The sequence below is a fragment of the Ceratotherium simum genome, chromosome X (assembly GCF_057802395.1).
Source record: "Ceratotherium simum simum isolate JZ-2026a chromosome X, ASM5780239v1, whole genome shotgun sequence".
NCBI classification, from domain to species: Eukaryota; Metazoa; Chordata; class Mammalia; order Perissodactyla; family Rhinocerotidae; genus Ceratotherium; species Ceratotherium simum.
The window spans coordinates 43,820,620-43,839,282 of NC_141940.1; the positions used below are offsets into that span (position 1 = coordinate 43,820,620).

General features: G+C 41.2%; 1 protein-coding gene across 1 annotated transcript in view; it reads right to left on the bottom strand.

The window, feature by feature from the left end:
- LOC101389338 (nuclear RNA export factor 2-like) overlaps positions 1–17,566 on the bottom strand; it is a 29,737-nt gene extending 12,171 nt beyond the window's left edge. The window contains exons 1-4 of the mRNA XM_087427372.1: positions 17,494–17,566; positions 12,291–12,387; positions 4,166–4,349; positions 3,783–3,936 (exon numbers count right to left, since the gene is read on the bottom strand). Coding sequence (XP_087283498.1) covers positions 3,783–3,936; positions 4,166–4,349; positions 12,291–12,333 — 381 coding nt within the window. The 5' untranslated portion in view covers positions 12,334–12,387; positions 17,494–17,566. The remainder of the gene's footprint in view (positions 1–3,782; positions 3,937–4,165; positions 4,350–12,290; positions 12,388–17,493) is intronic.
- Positions 17,567–18,663: the final 1,097 nt, after the last annotated feature.

An 18,663-nucleotide genomic window follows, 5' to 3' on the forward strand; every position in this document is an offset into this window, starting at 1 on the left:
CACCAAAAATAAATATAACCTCATCACTTTAAACACAAACTCACAAGACAAGATGGAATAAGTTGTGACAATAACTTAGAAGGGGAAGTGGAAAGGGATCGAATCAACTTAGTCTGAAGGAATAAGAGGAAGTCAAAAAATGGACTATCACATCCATGATATTTTTTATAAACACCTGATAGTGACACTAACCAAATAACCAGAACAGAGTCACACACGATAAATAAAGATAAAACTAAGAGAACCTCCCTACAGAACTACAAAACTGAATTGGTAGTCCGAAACACACGGGACAACAAAAGAAATACAAAAGAACTGGAAAATGAACGATAAAATAGCAACGATAAGCCCTCTATATCAATAATTACCCTAAATGCAAATGGACTGAATCTCCAATCAAAAGACACAGAGTGGTGGGATGGATTAAAAAACAAACCCAACAATATGCTGCCTCCAGGAAACATCTCAGCTCTAAGGACAAACACAGGCTCAGAGTGAAAGGATGGAAGGCAATACTCCAAGCTAATGGCAAACAAAAGAAAGCAGTTGTTGCCATGCTTATATCAAAGTTAACTTCAAGATAAAACAGGTAATGAGAGACAAAGAGGGGCAAAATATAATGATAAAAGGGACACTCCACTAAGAAGACATATCACTTATAAATATATATGCACCCAACACAGGAGCACCCAAGTACATAAAGCAACTATTAACAAACCTAAAAGGAGATGTTAACAACAACACAATAATAGTAGGGGATCTTAACACCCCACTTACATAAATGGATAGATCATCCAGACAGAATGTCAATAAGGAAATAATGGACTTGAATGAAAAACTTGACGAGATGGACTTAATAGATATATATAGAGCTCTCCATCCAAACACAGCAGATTACACATTCCTCAAGCACACATGGAACATTCTCAAGAACAGACCATCTGTTGAGAAATAAAGCATACATCTATAAATTTAAGAAGATTGAAATCATAACAAGCATCTTTTCCGACAATAGCACCATGAAGCTAGAAATAAACTACAAGAAAAAAAGCAGGAAAGTGACAAATATGTGGAGACTAAACAACATGTTACTGAACAACCAATGGATCATTGATTAAATTAAAGGAGAAATCAAAACATATCTGGAGACAAATGAAAATGAAAATATACCATACCCACTCATAGGGGATGCAGCAAAAGTGGTCCCGAGAGGGAAACTCATAGCAATACAGGCACACCTTAACAAACAAGAAAAAGCCCAAATAAGCAACCTCAAACTATGGCTAACAGATTTAGAAAAAGAAGAACAAACAAAGCCCAAAGTCAGTAGAAAGAGTGAAATAATAAAAATCAGAGCAGAAATAAATGAAATTGAAACAAACAAGCAAAAACAAACTGTAGAAATGATCAGTGAAACAAAGAGCTAGTTCTCTGAGAAGATAAACAAAACTGACAGCCCTTAGCCAGACTCGCCAAGAAGAAAAGAGAGAAGGCTCAAATAAACAAAATCAGAAATGAAAAAGGAGAAATTACAATGGATACCACAGAAATACAAAGGATTATAAGAGAATACGATGAAAAACTATATGCCAACAAATTGGACAATCTAGAAGAAATAGATAAATTCTTAGACTCATACACCCTCCCAAAACTGAGTCAAGATTAAATAGAGAACTGGAATACACCAATCACAAGCAAAGAGATTGAAACAGTAATCAAAACCTCCCAAAAAATAAAAGTCCAGGACCAGATGGCTTCTCTGAAGAATTTTACCAAACATTCAAAGAAAATTTAATTCCTATCCTTCTCAAATTATTCCAAAAATTAGAGGAAGATGGAATACTTCCCACCACATACTAGAAGGCCAACATCACCCTCATACCAAAGCCAGACAAAGACAATACTAAGAAGGAAGACTACAGACCAATATCTCTGAAGAACATAGATGCAAAAATCCTCAACAAAATATCGGCAAACCCAATACAGAAATATATTAGAAAGATCATACACCATGATCAAGTGGGATTTATACCAGGGACACAGGGATGGTTCAACCTCCACAAATCAATCAATGTGATACACCACATTAACAGAATGAGGAATAAAAACTACATGATCATCTCAGTAGATGCAGAGAAGGCATTTGACAAGATACAACACCCCTGTATGATAAAATCTCTCAAAAAATGGGTATAGAAGGAAAGTACCTCAACATAATAAAGGCCATATATGACAAACCACAGCCAACATCATCCTCAACAGGTAAAAACTGAAAGCCATTCCTCTGAAAACAGGAACAAGACAAGGGTCGCCACTCTTATTCAACATAATACTGGAGGTTTTGGCCAGAGCAATTAGGCAAGAAAGAGGAATAAAAGGAATACAAATAGGCAACAAAGAAGTAAAACTCTCGCTGTTTGCAGATGACATGATCTTATATATAGAAAACCCTAAAGAATCCATTGGAAAACTATTAGAAAAAATCAACTACAGCCACTTGCAAAAGAATGAAAGTAGACCATCTTCTTTCACCATACACAAAAATTAACTCAAAATGGATCAAAGACCTGAAGGTGAGACCTGAAACTATAAAAGTCCTGGAAGAAAATCTAGGCAGTACACTATTTGTCATCGGTCATAAAGGGATCTTCTCGAATTCCATGTCTACTCGGACAAGGGAAACAAAAGAAAAAATAAACAATTGGGACTTCATCAGACTTAAAAGCTCTACAAGGCAAACAAAACAGGATCAAAATGAATAGGCAGCCCACCAGCTGGGAAAAATTATCTGCAAACCATATATCCGATAAGGGTTTAATCTCCATAATATATAAAGAACTCACACAACTGAATAACAAGAAAAAACCCAATCAAAAAATGGGCAAAGGAAATGAAAAGACACTTCTCCAAAGAAGACATACAGATGGCCAATAGGCACATGAAAAGATGTTCAACTCTGCTAATCATCAGGGAAATGCAAATCAAAATTACACTAAGATATCATCTTACACCTGCTAGAATAGCTATAATCACCAAGACAAAAAACAACAAATGCTGGAGAGGCTGTGGAGAAACAGGAACCATAATTCACTGCTGGTGGGAATGCAAACTTGTACAGCCTCTATGGAAAACAGTATGGAGATTCCTCAAAAAATTAAAAATAGAAATACCTTATGATCCAGCTATCCTACTACTGGGTATCTACCCAACGAACCTGAAATCAATAATCCAAAGAGGCTTATGCACCCCTATGTTCATTGCAGCATTATTCACTATAGCCAAGACATGGAAGCAACACAAGTGTCCCTTGACTGATGAGTGGATAAACAAGATGTAGTATATATACACAGTGGAATGCTACTCAGCCATAAAAAAGGACAAAATCATCCCATTTGCAACAACGTGGATGGACCTGGAAATTATGTTAAGCGAAATAAGACAGAAAGAGAACGACAAACACCACATGAGTTCACTCATAAGTGGAAGATAAACCAACACACAGACAGAGAGAACTGTTTGGTGGTTACCAGAGGCCAGGGGGCTGAGGGGTGGGCACAAGGACTGAAGGGATACATTTATATGGTGACTGACAAAAAACAATGTACAACAAAAGTTTCACAGTAAAGAAAATAAATAAATAAATAAATAGATAGATAACAACAAAAGGACAGATTACAAACTGTCCCCAGTAAAGTACCTGGCATCTCTACATGAGACCAACACCACCCGCCCTGACCTTTCTCTCCTGCACATTCCATACATTTTTTTATTAGGACACTCACTGTGATCTTGAACCAGCTTCCTGGGGTTCCATCTCTTGTGTTCCCCCCAACTTCTCTCTCCAGAGGTTTTCTGTTTCTCCACACAGCCATATGGATATGGTCTTCATTATACCATTTCACTCTTCTGTTTTTGCGTCGAATGGTATAGGGAGTGCTGCAGTGGGCGGGAAGTGGAGAGAAAGTGAGTGGCCATAAATGCTGAGAAAGTCTTCTATACACCTTTGCCTCTTTGACAGCAGGACTACAATTAGGATTGCTCAACCATTATTCCACTTCCAGTATTCTTCAGTTTTCCAGTGACAGAAGAAAAAGACCATGGAGAGTGAAAGAGCTGCATAGTCCCAGGGGCTGCTACATGCAAACCAGGCTGCCTGGTCACTTACTGTCTTACTTGGGGGTCCTCCTGGACATCCCTCATCACCATGTTTCCATCATCCTCCCGGCGGTGTGAAGGCCAAGGCTCATATCCACCATGTTCATAACGAGGGTTCCTTTTGCCAAAATTACCTCGGAAAGAACTCCAATTTTTATTTCTTCCTTGAGGTGAGCTACCACCATCATTGTATTCTGAGAAGAGGAACAAAAATACACGTTTGAAGACACATCAGTGGTCCACTTACCATGTACTACGTCTTAGGCTAACACCATGGGAGGGCAAGCAAAGTGCCAATCTGCCCTAAGGGACCAATCCCACAAACCCCAGAAAGGAAACTCCTCTGCCTGTCCAGATAGGAGAGCATTATCTGACAGATGGCACTCTCAGGGAAGGAATCTTAGAGGAGAAGGAGCAGGAGGAGGGGGAGAGGGAAATGGTGTTGAACTTCTTAAATAATGGAGCAGGATTTATAAAGAACAGGGGTGTGTGCATCCATGGGTTAGACTGGACACCAGCCATACACCTGGAAAGCATGTGAATCTTGCATTCTCTCAGGCCTCTCTAACAACCACACCAGTACCTGGGAGGGAAGCTCTCTCCCACTTCTCAGATCCAATCAGCCACCAAACTGATTCCACTAACAATCAGCAAGCTGTCCTTCCTTTGCCAGTGTAGGACAAGCTTTCATGTCAGGTGGGACTGATGTAACAGCCTCCAGCCTTGCTCTCAACAATACTTTGTTTGAAATATCCAGAGTGAGCTTTCCTTTTGCCCAGCCTGACATGCCTCTCAGCTCAGGAGACAACTCTTGCTAACTTCAGCTCTTCTACAACAAGGGTCTGAATGACCAACTGGAATGATGTATCAACTACCTTATCTGAGTGTTCAGGGAGTCTTCTTTTTTCTTTCTATTACTGGTTTCTAATTTGATTCCGTTATGGTCAGAGAACATACTCTGTGTGGTTTCAATTCTTTTTAAATTTGTTGAGATTTGTTCGATGGCCCAAGAGAGGGTCTATCTTGGTAAATGTCACATAGACACTTGAAAAAAAATTGGACTTTGCTCTTGTTGGGGGCAGTGTTGTATTTATGTCGTGTAGATCCTCTTAGTTTATTGTGTTGTTCAGACCTCTTATATCCTTGCTGGTTTTGTCTCTAGTAATTCTATCACTTGCTCAGAGGGGGGTGTTGAAGGCCCAACTATAAGTATGGACATGGCTATTTCTCCTTTCAGCTCCATCAGATTTTGCTTCGTGTACTTTGAGGCTCTGTTGTCTGGTGCATACCCATTTAGGACCATTATGTCTCCCTGGTGGATTGATCCTTTTATCATTATGTAATGCCTCTCTTTGTCTCTTATTAATTGTCTTTGTTCTGATGTCTACTTTATTGGATACTGTAGCCACAGGTATGCTTGCAGAGTGACTTGGTTGTATTTCACCCTGTATTCACTCCTAGGATTTGTGTTGCTGTTCAGTGCGCCCCCTCCAGTCCCCAAAACTCTCCCCACCAACATTTGTAATTCACCATATGGAGATATTCGGAAGAGTTTTTTGGCATCTACAGAAATAACATAGTCTCAGTTCTGTCTCCCATGGGTGGATTTACTAAGGGTGTTTTATTTTTACCACATTCAAGTGAAACTGTACCAGCAGATAATAATCCTAGTGCTTTTGGGGGAGGGAGGATTATTCATGTAATTAGGCTGTTAGAAACCAGCTTCCTGGGCCGGCCCCATGGCTTAACGGTTAAGTGCACACGCTCCGCTGCTGGGGGCCCGGGTTCGGGATCCCCGGCCTGCACCGACGCACCGCTTCTCCAGCCATGCTGAGGCCGCGTCCCACATACAGCAACTAGAAGGATGTGCAGCTATGACATACAACTATCTACTGGGGCTTTGGGGGAAAAATAAATAAATAAATAAAATTAAAATAACTGTTTAAAAAAAAAAAGAAGCCAGCTTCCTTTTGCGTTATAATATTTAAGGTTCTCTAGCTTTGTGTGTTGTGCATTTTGTACATTAATTACTCCATGTTGTCTGAGGGCACCCTTATGAATAAAAGTCCGTTCGTGGCTGATCACTCCATGATGTAGTGATTATAACCAGACCTCAGATGGACTCCTCTGGAAAGTGATTGCTTTCACTGTGTGGCCGGCTATCAGGGCAATCCTGCTGCTCACAACCTTTGGGACCTTCCCTGTGTGGCATTGGAAGTGAAATTCGACATGAATCGAGCATTTGACCCAGAAATGCCACTTGCTCAGTCCCCAGAACTTGGAGGCAGCCTGGAGTGTTCTCTTTCTCTCACACTCCACATCCAATTGATCAGGAAATGCTCTGGGCCCCTTTCTCAAAGGATATCCAGAATCTAGCTGCTTCTCCCCACCTCCATTACTACCGCCCTAGCCAAGACATCTATGTCCTGGATTATACCACCTTCCAACTGGTCCCTCTGCTTTTATCCTTGCTCCCTCACCATCTGTTTTCAACCTGGCAGCAGACCATGAGTCAAATCATTTCACTCCTCTGCTCAAAACCATATAACAATGGTTTGAAGCCCATCACCATGTTAAAAAGCCATGACTTCAAAATGATACCAAACAGCAAAGAGGACTCTTATTGCTGACCACTGGAGAATGCCAGGCAACCAACTCGTTTTCCTGACAGTACATCAATGAAAGTAAAAAATCAAATATTAAAGGGAGGAGTAAGGGCACCCGGTCAACACATGGCATATAGGAAGAGTCAGAGTCATTTTCCAGAACTAACATTACTTCAGAAATACTGTCGCTGAGGGGGAGTGTCCAAGTGAGCCAGCTGATGGCTACAGCAATCCCCAGACTGACCAACTAAGTCGGGTGCCTGGACAGGGCCAGGGCCCTCCCTCATCAAGGTGATTCAGACACGAGCCATCTCAGGCATGGCCTTGTTTTGGGAATCTCACAGGAGAGTGGGCATGTGATAAAAAGCCACAGGGGGACCACAGACCCCACACCCACACACAGACATATATCCACTTACTGTGTGTTTGCATCTCCACACAATCCCTGTCTCACAGTTGTTCTGCCAGAATCAAAGGCGATAACAGGAGTATTATAAAGCAGCTAGTGCCTGTCACCCAGGCTGCCTGCGTTCCCCTTCAGGCTCCACCATATACTAGCTGATCCTCTCACGAAGAAATAGTCGTGAGTATCCTTTATAACATTATGAGTGTTCATACGGATACTTCCTGTGTCATTTTGGAATTCTACCTACATCATTGCTATGCCACTGAGTACATGGCAACAGCATCCCTGCTACGGTAGGGAAAAAATGGGGTGACAAGCAAACAAGCACTTGCCCAGCGGCAACCAACAGTTCCTCAGTGGTGGGCAGACTCACTAGATTTCTTATATGGAAATTCTTAGTTCATACTTTGAGCCATGGCTACATATTTATTGTTATTGGAATATTATATGTATTTACATTAGAATATTATTATTCTAAAACCACAATTATAAGACTTTAAATATTGTGAAATACTCGCACTCTCACCATTTAAATTGTTCAGGTAGTTCTCAACCTTGTTTACACATTAGAGACACTTGGCGAGTTTGAAGAAATCACTAGCACCAGTCTACATCCAGAACAATTAGAGCAGAATTGGAGGCAGACCCAGGCAACCACATTTTTAAACTCTTCATGTGATTACAGTGTGCAACCACGTTTGAAAACCACTCTGTCAAAAAGCATCAGCTTTTGGTTGATGCTTACCAGAAGACCCTAGGAATGGCTGCCACCTCATTTTGCTGACTTTGAGCTAAGAATGGTTTTTACATATTTGAAAGGTTGAGAAATATCAAAACAAGAATATTATTTCTTGACACCTGAAAATTATTTGAAATTCACATGTCCGTGTCCATACATCAAGTTTTATTGGAACGTAGCCATGCTGTGTCTATGGCAGCTTTTGCTCTACAACGGCAGATATGAATAGCTCCATCAGAGACCAAAAGGCCTGCAAAGCCTCAAATGTTTATGATCTGGCCCTTTCCAGGAAAAGTTTGTTGAGCTCTGGCTTAGAGCAAGTGTCCTAAACCAAGTGCACAGTATCTGTGGTAAATGGCTGGAGATCCCTTGGGCTAAGCCCAGGGAGAAGATTGACTGTAGTTACTTGTGACTTCATTGGAAGGTCTTTCTTCAGTAGTCCATTCGTTCATGGTGTTGTGGGTCAGGAGTGGGAACGGAGTAAGGGACCATCGTTTGCCATCAAGATGGCTCAAGTCACCAGATCTAGAGTTTTATTTATATTTTATGTTCTTACATTTTATTATAAATAAATATTCATTTATATTTTCTTTATTTTTACATTGATTAAATGCAAATTTAGAGAATGTTCAGATATTTCAAGATCCAAGGGATCTGTTGATCAGTTAGCCACCTTCAAATGTTACTGGAGGTCAAACCAATGTGACTGTCCTTCCATCTTTGCTGCCTATTAAGGTAAACAGCACTCACCTTGACCCAGGAGGTTAAGTGCTTCTACCTGGCCTGTGACTCCAGGATCCCAACCTCCCCACTGAACTGAGGGTGACCATGTCAATGGCAGGATCTCCCATCTCATCTGTGGCCTACACAAGTCAGCCATATCACAACACTTCAGAGGTGAAGATGCCCTCCTCACCAATACGTGTCTCAACACCGTGGGAGTGGACTGTCCTCTGAGTCCCTAACAGCAGCTGCTTGGTCCACTGACACACTGACTTCAAAGACACTTCAATTCAAGTGACCACAGGTGATAACTTTTGCAACTCTTTCACCATTGTGTGCCACGGAATACCAATATTTCATCCTCTCAAGTCAACTGGATCCTTAGTATCTTCAGATCCATACAGGTCACACAACCTATCCCAGATCCCCATTTCCTTCAGGGCCCTATGCTTGCAACCAATTTTGGTGTCAAGCACTCTATTAATCAAGGTTTCCACTTTCCTATGCCAGAATTCATTCTAGTTATTTTAGAAACATAAGATATGTTAATAAAATATATTACACAGCTTATAAAAACTCTGTGAGGGCCAGAAAAGCAGGGTTGGATGTTGCACACCCAGGGGAAGCTCACTCTCACTATGGGACTGTTATACCTGAAACACCACCGCTGCCTGCCCGCTACTTGACATGTACGACAGAGACTGAATCCTAGGCGTCCGCTATGGCTGCTCCACACAACGCAGAGACCTCTCCCATCACACATAGCTGACCACCTCATGGAGCCATAGGTTCCCACGTCATGCAGTTACATCTCCAAGTCTCAGGTTGGTGCCTATGCTTGATACAACCAAGATCCCATTTGGGACCCTAGCTGCAAGGGGCTCTGGTTAACGTGTGTGTCACGCACACACACGCGCACACACACGTGCGCGCACACACACCCTAGTTTCCTTTCGTGTTTTAAGCATTCTAGTCTCTATAGAACAGGAAAGCATGTAAGAGTGTTTACGAATGTTGGAATAGTTGTCAAGGGAGCCGATTCACAGTTTATTTCACAGAATGTTGTCATTTTTCTATCGTAAATGATGTGTTCAGAATAAAAATGTATTTCCTAGTTGTTACAATTATTTTGTGTGTATTGGTCTTATGCTCAAGAAACTTATTAAACTCTATTTTTAATTTTAATTTTCTTTAGCTTCTCTTGAATTTATATGAAGATAACCATCGTATTGACACTTTGTTTATTTTTACTTGTATATACTTATTTCTTGATGTAGTATATATGCATGTATGTATTTTGGGTTACTGTACTGCTTAGGAGACGCAGTATGATGCTGAAGGGAAGTGGTCGTATGAGTCATCTTTGTCTCTTTTCTGATTTTAAAGGGAATGCTTTTAATGTTTCACTATTAAGTGTGATGTTTGATGTAGTTTGTTCTTTTTTAATACTTGTTTTCAGTTTAAAGAAATATCTTTCATTCATTAATTGCTGAGAATTATTATTGTTGTTGTTTAATCCTGATTGGTTGTTTGATTTTTTGTTTATCTTTTTTTACTGGATATTTTGTGATAATCGTCCTTTCCTCCTTCCTTTATTCCCCTCTGTGTTAAATTCCATTATGGATCTCCTAATGTTAAGCCAGCATTGCATGCTTGGACACAACTTTGTCATGCTGTATTACCTGTTTTAGCCATTGCTGGATTTAGTTTGCTGTTAATTTATTTATACTTTTTTGTGTTTATGTAACTAACTGAGATTGGCTAGTAATTTTGCCTTCTCATGTATTCCTTGTCAAGAATACTTTTAATAGCATTAAGATTTTTCTATTTATTCAGTATGGAAAGTTATATTTTTGTCTGGATATTATCTATTTAACCTAAATTTTAAATTTTTCAGCATGTCTTTTACATAATATTATCTTACCTCTTAAATCTTTGCTGTAACTATAAGCTTTTTCTTTCCCAAAGTGGCTTATCTGTGCCTTATCTCTAATTTTCTTTACCCATGTTGCCAGAGATTTCTCTTTATTATCCTATCTCTCTAAAGTACTACCACCTAGCATTTTTGTTGAGCTGTCATATCTGTTATCAATTTCACTCTGATCTTATTTTTATTATATTTCCTTGACAATAGTTGAAAAACATGAGATTATTTTTTATTAAGTAAACGATCAATGAACAGTCCTTTCATCTACCATCAGGTTTTATTTTCTAATTTTTATTCTTGAATATTACAGACACTCAAATGTCCAGTACATTCATTTGTTTGGAAGACACCTGCAGCTAGCAATGATGTTGCTTTTAGCCAATGCCTTCACGTTCATTCAGTTCCACTGTTGGAACATCAGATGATTAAAGAGGGAACTGGAGCGTTGAAGTAATGGAATCTCTATAATAAATATATATGAATGTCATTTAAGAGAATAGCATGCAATGTTGAAAGGAGCATAACAAGAGCATCAACTTTGAAAACATACTTATCTGGATTCAAATCTCGGCTCTGTCACTTACTTCCTATGTGATTTTAGGCAAGCACTCAATCTCTCTGAGTTTCAGTTCCATCACGCAGTGGTCGGTGGTGCTGTTTGCCAAGTGTTTCCATTTCTCCCCTGTTCCAGGCACCTTGCAGAACTGCAATTTTTACTTGACCCCCTTTGTTTGAGGAGGGCCGTGTATGTGACAAGTGCTGGTTAATGGGTTGGTGGTGATGTGTTATTTCTGGGCCAGAACCTATGGATACTTCTTTGAGACCTCCCAGGGCCCTCTTCCCCTCAGGTATAGTGACAGACAGTTTTCTAGATGGTGGCTGCTTTTTCAGTTTGGATCTCCAAGTCATTCCAATAAGAATTGCTCAGACCCCCAACATCCACCATCCCGTGATGGACGTGCACCTGCTGTGGACATGGAATAGGTGTGAGGAATAAGCCACTGAGATTTGGGGATTGTCTATTACCATGGCATAACCCAGCCTCTCCTGACTCAGATGTCTCATCTGTAAATTAAAATAAATCTTCTCAGGATTTTTCTGAAGATTAACTGAGTTAACTTATATGACGAGGTTACCACAGTGTTTGACATATACTAGAGGCTCAAAACATGGCAGCTATAATTATTAAATAATAATAACAGAACTGTTTTGAAGAAGTGTGGAATATTTGTATAAAATGAGAGGCATTGTGTCTGCTGATCCTGATAGATAAGTTGTATCTTGCTTTCTAGATGGAGGCACTATATTTATTGCTACAGATAAGACTTCCCAATGATTTACACTTATGCACTTATTTTTGCCACCATGCTATCAGAAACATGCTTAGAAATTGGGGTTATCTCTGAAGAATGAAAAACTGAAAAGATTTAAGCAGGAGACAGACTGGCCAATGAGATAAAAGAAAATGAATGAAAGAGCAACAAGTAATTTCTTAATGAAAAGAAGAGTAGATTACAATTATCATAAACACACATTCTAATGCTCTCAGTATAAACAAAGGCACAAGGTTTTAAAGTGGTAGAGGATTTCCCAAAATATTTTATGAAGGACACTAGATGCTCTGTAGAAAAATGTTCCATTCCCATATAAGTTGGGGAAACTATCCCTCCCTTTGAGATTCGTATTACATATTAAATTCTCTAAAAAATTCCTACTGTGTGGAAATTCACTTACCTTCAGTCCTGTTTGTCCTATACTTCTTTAAAGTAGAGTACATTTTTGTTGTTGCTGTTTCTTGGCCCTAGTGTTCTGAAGAACAAACTTGGAAATGCTGAAATGAGAGAAAAATAAAGTGTGTTACTTAAGCCTCATGTAATATAAACTATCAAAAATGACAATATTCTTGAACCACGTGTCAAGCAGTACTTAAATCCCCCATCAATGTAAGCACAATCTTGCTATTTGCTCACCTTTATTCATTCTATACCGCTTTCATGATGTACCAAACATGAGTATCACCTATGACTTGACCGAATATTTTCTTAAATAAATTCACTGTTATTTTCCCAGTGAAGGAAAGGAGGGAGTTTTCAAGAAGGAGTCTAAGAAGCAATGGTTAGGAAATCAGGGGGGAAACCAGAAACGAACAGTGTCTGGTTGAACTACTTTAAACCAGAGATCCTAAGTGCAAAAGAGATTGTTGCCCAGCTCCCAGATGTACTTTGTAAAAGTAGTGAACTTCAAATTAAGTATAAGAAAGTAAGTCTGAATCTTCACAGCATGGCTACTTTGACACTTTTACTGAAATATCAAATTCTCGAAAATAAATTCTCTCTCCTATCCTCCCTCCTTCCCTCTGTCTCCCCTTCCTTCTCCTCCCCTTTCTATCTCCCTCTAGCTCTGCTTTGCTTCTTTCTTTGTTTTTTTGCAGGGGAAGATTCGCCCTGTGGTAATATCTGTTGCCAATCTTCCTTTATTTTTTTTTCCTCCCCAAAGCCACAGTGCATGGTTGTTTATCCTAGTTGTAAGTCCTTCTGGTTCCTCTCTGTGAGCCGCAGCCACAGCATGGCAACTGACAGGTGGTGGTGCGGTACTGCTACCAGGAAACAAAGCCACCACGCCCACGTGGTGAGTGCTGAACTTGAACCACTAGGCCACGGGGGCTGGCCCTGCTTTGCTTCTTGCTTGAGCACATGTAGAACGTTTGTGAGGGAAAAATACATCAAGGGAATAAAGAGAATCTTTACAAAATCGAATACGTGGCAGAAATTAGGATCAGGTTTGGAATCCTCTATACAAATTGGCATCTAGGAGGTCTCTGGTGTCCTTAATCAGAACATGGTCAGAGGAGGCCATCACACCACACGGACAGTGAATATGGCGGGGTGATAAGCAAGGGTAAGGCTCTGGTGTGGGGGCAGGGAAGGGGGTCCCATCGGGCTTCCAGAGCCCAGCTGCTGAGAGATTCCATACAAGCCCACGAGCCCCGGCCGCCCCCTCCACCGCCGCCCCACCCTCCGAGGCAGGACGTTCTCCTCCTCCACTTCACTCTCTACCGACAACAGCTCCTGGTCGCACACACCCACAGGCTTTCTCTGCCAGACGTACGAAAGTGAGGCCACATTCACAAGTTCTCCCCCTACCTCCACCCAACCCCCTGTCGGGCCCTCTGCCCTTTGCCCAGGCCTTGGCCCGAGGCCACTTGGCCGCCCGCAAAAAGCCAATTCTCTGACTAAACTTCTAGTCCCGGCTGCAGGCCCCGCTACCCGACTACTGCTCACCGCGGCAGGATATGAAAGTTGGCGGAAAGGTTGGGATGTGAGCCACAGTCTCACCAAAGTTCTACCTGAGCCAGGGGGCGCACCGCAGTTCTAAAGTCTTCCACTCCTAATGGCGGCCACTCCTCGGAAGGCCACGCGGAACTACACGACCACAAGGGGTCGCATGACCTCGGGATCCCCGTGACCCTCAGGGCTCAGGAGCCCTCAGTCTTCACGTGACTCAGACGGCTGACTCTCGCGTGATCATATCCTGGCATGTGACCACAGGATCCACGTGACCAATAGCGGTAGCTGCAATGCTCATGTGACTGCAAGGGCTTTGTCTGCCACGTGTGGTAGGAGCCACATTGTTGCCTATATGTGGATCTGCAGAGTTTAGTAGCCCACGATCTTCACGTGGCAGAGACAGTTGAGTTTCACATGTACCATGGGGGGTGTACATAGCCATAGCATCCACATGACCCTAAGCAGTAGGTCATCTGTGTGACATCAACGGTTTAGGCTTCCACATGTTGGTGGCCAGTAAGGGTCACATGAGAGAAGGATCCATGTGACAGGCAGGGTTTAGGAGTCCAGGATGCTCTAGTGACTTGAAGAGCTGGATCTACCACATGACCATAGTGGCAACAGGGCCAAAGAGACTGCATGACCTTTGAGTTTAAGAGCCCATGGTGTTGACATGACAGCTAAAGGTGGGACTGCCACATAAGTATTGTCCACATGATGGCAGCATCCACATGACCCATAGCCTTAGGAACCCACAATGCTCATGTGCTTGGGAGGGCTGAGTCAGCTTCCTGATAGTAGGGTCCAAGACAGTAGGATTCTCCTGATCTGCATGTTTCAGGAAAATAGCTTCAGGAGACCCGCAGATCTGAGATTGCCCACGTGCCTGGTCTCCTCTGTGAGGTTGGTGCCTCCAGGTGACCCTCTACAGTGCAAGCTTGGGCTTTACCTAATCCCATCCCTGTTTAATGTGCTAATTTTATGTGATTTTTCCCTAATGACACATGAAATTTAATACATAACAATGAAATACATCCTCCGCAAAACCATAATCGTGGGTGTACTGTAGACACTACTTTAAGAGCCTAAGCAGTGGGTACAGGTAAGCATGGTTGACTTAAATTCCATGCAAGCCTAAAGGAAATTAAAGCAAGTCTAATGAGTTTTAGTTGTTAATTTGAAAAAAAAAATGTATAGTGATTACTGTGGGCCAAGCACTTTAAAAGGATGACTCATTTAAGAGAGGTAACTCTATAGAGTGAGTAATGTTACAGAAACTTACAAATGAGGACATAGAAGTACGAGGTAGTAAATCACTTGCCTAAGAGGTCACAGATATTGTAGGTGGCAAACCAAGAGTTGCCTATAGGCAGTCTGGCTCCAACTCTGTGTTCTGGTCACCCGCCAGGTTCCTTGACAGAGAGTAGTATTAGTTCAGCCTTACCAATTCAGAAAACCTGGAAAACCAGCCCCAGTTACTGAAAAGTTGAGATCATGAGAGATCTCTGAAATGTCACTTAAGTAAATTCAAGTACTATCAGTAATTAGACCCAGTCAAAGTTGAGTCTACTTGATGACCTCTAATTAAGGTTTTATGCATAGATATAAACCTATCACTAATATGTGGAATATGTGTATATAAGAGTGGTGTATAAAATGCTTGATATTAGTTGAAAACATTCCCTTTTAAGTAAACACTGAAAAGGGAACTATGGTAAAGTTTAAACATCATACCTGTTCCCTTGCCTGCACTACGACAATTACAAATGAGTGGAATCTGAATTCATCAGATTTTGCTGTATTTATATTCTGTCTGTGCCTCCCCAGAAAAGGACAGATAAAGGAGAAGGAAAATATATATATTGTAGTTTTTTTAAATTGCAATTCCACAAACATGTCTTTTGCTGATTAATGTGGGAAACTGCAGCTTCGTCTATATGTCCAAAAAAAATTTCATCTGCTGTTTCTGGTTTGCTGGCTTAGGCAAACAACGCTATACATGTGTTGGGATTATTTTGCTAGGTCTCTGCAATGTGCCGTGGCTACATAAATAAGCTGAAGAAAATGCAACAGACCAAATTTTCCACTGTGGTTAAAGGTGAGGAATTTAGTCAAGACAAGAGACTGTGTTTGTGGTTCTAGGCCTACTGAAGGAAGTCAAAATGTTTGGAGTGAAGAATAGTAAGAGAAGACACTATTTGTGCAAGTCAGTGTGTCTCCTGTAATTGTGGAGAGTTATTTGTGGGACACACATAACTTCAGGATACAAAAATAGAGGCACATGTTTAGTTACCATAGAGCCTATTAAGAAACTTTAAGTTGGATTTTTCAAGTATCTACATACAGTCACAGGAAACCTGGTTCTTAACATTACAAACAAATGAACAGATTGACAGTGTAAGATGCAGAAGAATTTTGTCTAGTACACCTATGCTCAACTGACGGTGATGGGGATCAACTTTTTTACCAAAAAGACAAATCCTGGGGTTCTAATTATAATTCTTCTTTAAGTCAGATTTTCATCCTATCAGACTCAATAATCTAATCAATCATTCTTTCTCTGAAATGATTATCAAGAGTTTCTTAGGATCTTTCAGAAAACATTTGGTTCCATCAATGGGACTCTGTCAGCACTCTCGACATTGAGGACGGGCAGAGAAAAAACTCTGTGATTAAAGATCTGTGTGTCTGGGGTCTAATTTAGGCATTGCATCTATCAGGCACTCTGCTTATTTAGGTAAGACAGGATGATAAGCCATTTCTCTTGCCTGTGATTTGGCAGGATTTAATGGAAACAACTTTTCCTTCTTTTATCTTTTTTATTTTGTGGTAGACATTTTGGAGGTCAGAGCTAGTGGATTTAGGAGGAGTGGCTTTATCTAACACAGAGAAGCAGGAAAGGGGAGCAACAGAATAGTTGTGATGCTGTTAACTTAAATGTAAATACTCAAATGCTTTTGGTTCTAACACAAATATGTACAACTGAACTAGATGTCCTATGTGAATTTACTTTCAGAAAGCAAAACTGACTTACCTAGCAACTGTATACAGGAGATTTCATCAGATAGGGCTGTATAGTTATGGAAATTGCATTCAAAACATGTTTTCTTTGTTCCTTTGTGGAATACATTAACTTATCTAGAAGTAACTTTATTGTCAGTGGTATGCAGTGGGAAAAAAGAGGAACAGTTGCAGGTAGTGCTCACTGACAAAGTGCTGAATATGCCCACCCATCCCCCATCACAATGTAAAATTCAGCAGCTCTAGGTAATAGGCTCATTCTTTGGGGACTACCATGGCATGGAAATAGAAGATTACATCCACAATGTAAACTCCTTCCAGGCAGAGGACAGAGAGATGTGAGAAGGTAGAGATTCCATATAGGGTGTTTATTCATGAGCTGTGTCCTTTGTGATGATATGACTCTCCAGTACATTTTGATGACCCCCTCCATGTTCAGAACATTAAAAGGAAACAATTGTGGTTCACACATTCATATATGATTAGTAGAGAATCAACTTTTTCCTGGACTGCCTCTTGTTATTCACTCAAACTACTTTTTGCCATTCAAAAAATAGTTCTAGAGTCTAACGTCAGGAAGTTGGCAGAATAGGAGTTTTCAGCCCTCATACACCTGAACAAACACTTACTTTGCCAATCAATCATGGATGAGAGTACATTGTGGGAGCTCCAGTGTGCAGCAGAGAAGTCCCAGCACCCTGTTGGAGGAAAAAAATCTAAGATCAGACACATTCAGAAGGGTAAGAACAGCTTCACTTGACAAACGTCAATCCTCTTCCAAGGCTGCACAGCTCAGTGCCGAGAGAGACTCCCTCGGCCTGCAATGTCTCCATGGGGTAAAATGAGAGTGTAGTGAGTGCTTGCCTTCCCCAGCAGTGCTAGACACAGCCCAAGAGGTCCACTTCTTTCTTGCCCCACCCAGAAGATAGAGAGGATGAGCACGGCTGAATAGTCTGGGGAGAGCAAGGAGCAGGGAAAAGGGGCAAGGGCTCACAGCAAACAGGGCACCAAATTTGACAAAGGGCTGCAGTCTCTACTAACCCCCTCACAGACTCTTCCAAGAGGCCCAATCACAAACCTCATAGGACACATCACCTACAGAACCCCCAACTAGCCAACAAGCATCCTCAGCACTCCATGTGCCACTTCCTCCCAGAGCCAGTGCCCCACTGCACCCCTGCAGACGGTGCACTCAAACCTCTGCAGATCATGCACTAGAACTCAAAGTGAACTGGCTGGACTCTGCTGGATTGGGAGAAGGCATATAACCTTGAACACTTCAGGGCACTGCCCTAACGAAAATCAACAGGAGGCTCTCAGCAAGTGGCTGGGCTTTGCATAGTTGAGAGAAGCATACAATTTTAACACCTCCCCCACAAGAGTGAACAAGACAAGTGGAGTGGGTGCATCCGTAGAAAAGGCCTCAGAGACCCCCAGAATTCCTATCCTGGGTGACTGGTGAAGGTCTTTCTCTCCTGAAGAAAGTCAGTAAATACTGGAGGAGGTGGTTGCTTCCTCTTATGTAAAGACTGCAACACAAGACTTCAAGAAACACGAAAAGTCTAGGAAAGATGACACCACAGAATAAATGAGCTAATTTTCCAGTAACCAACCCCATAGAAATGGAGTCCATGAATTGCCTGACAAAGAATTCAAAATAATTATTTAAGGACATTCAACCAGCTACAAGTCAATATAGATAGACAACTCAATGAAATCAGGAAAACAATACTTGAAGAAAATGGAAAGTTCAACAAAGAAATAAAAATCATAAAAAAGACCAAAACAGAAATTCTGGA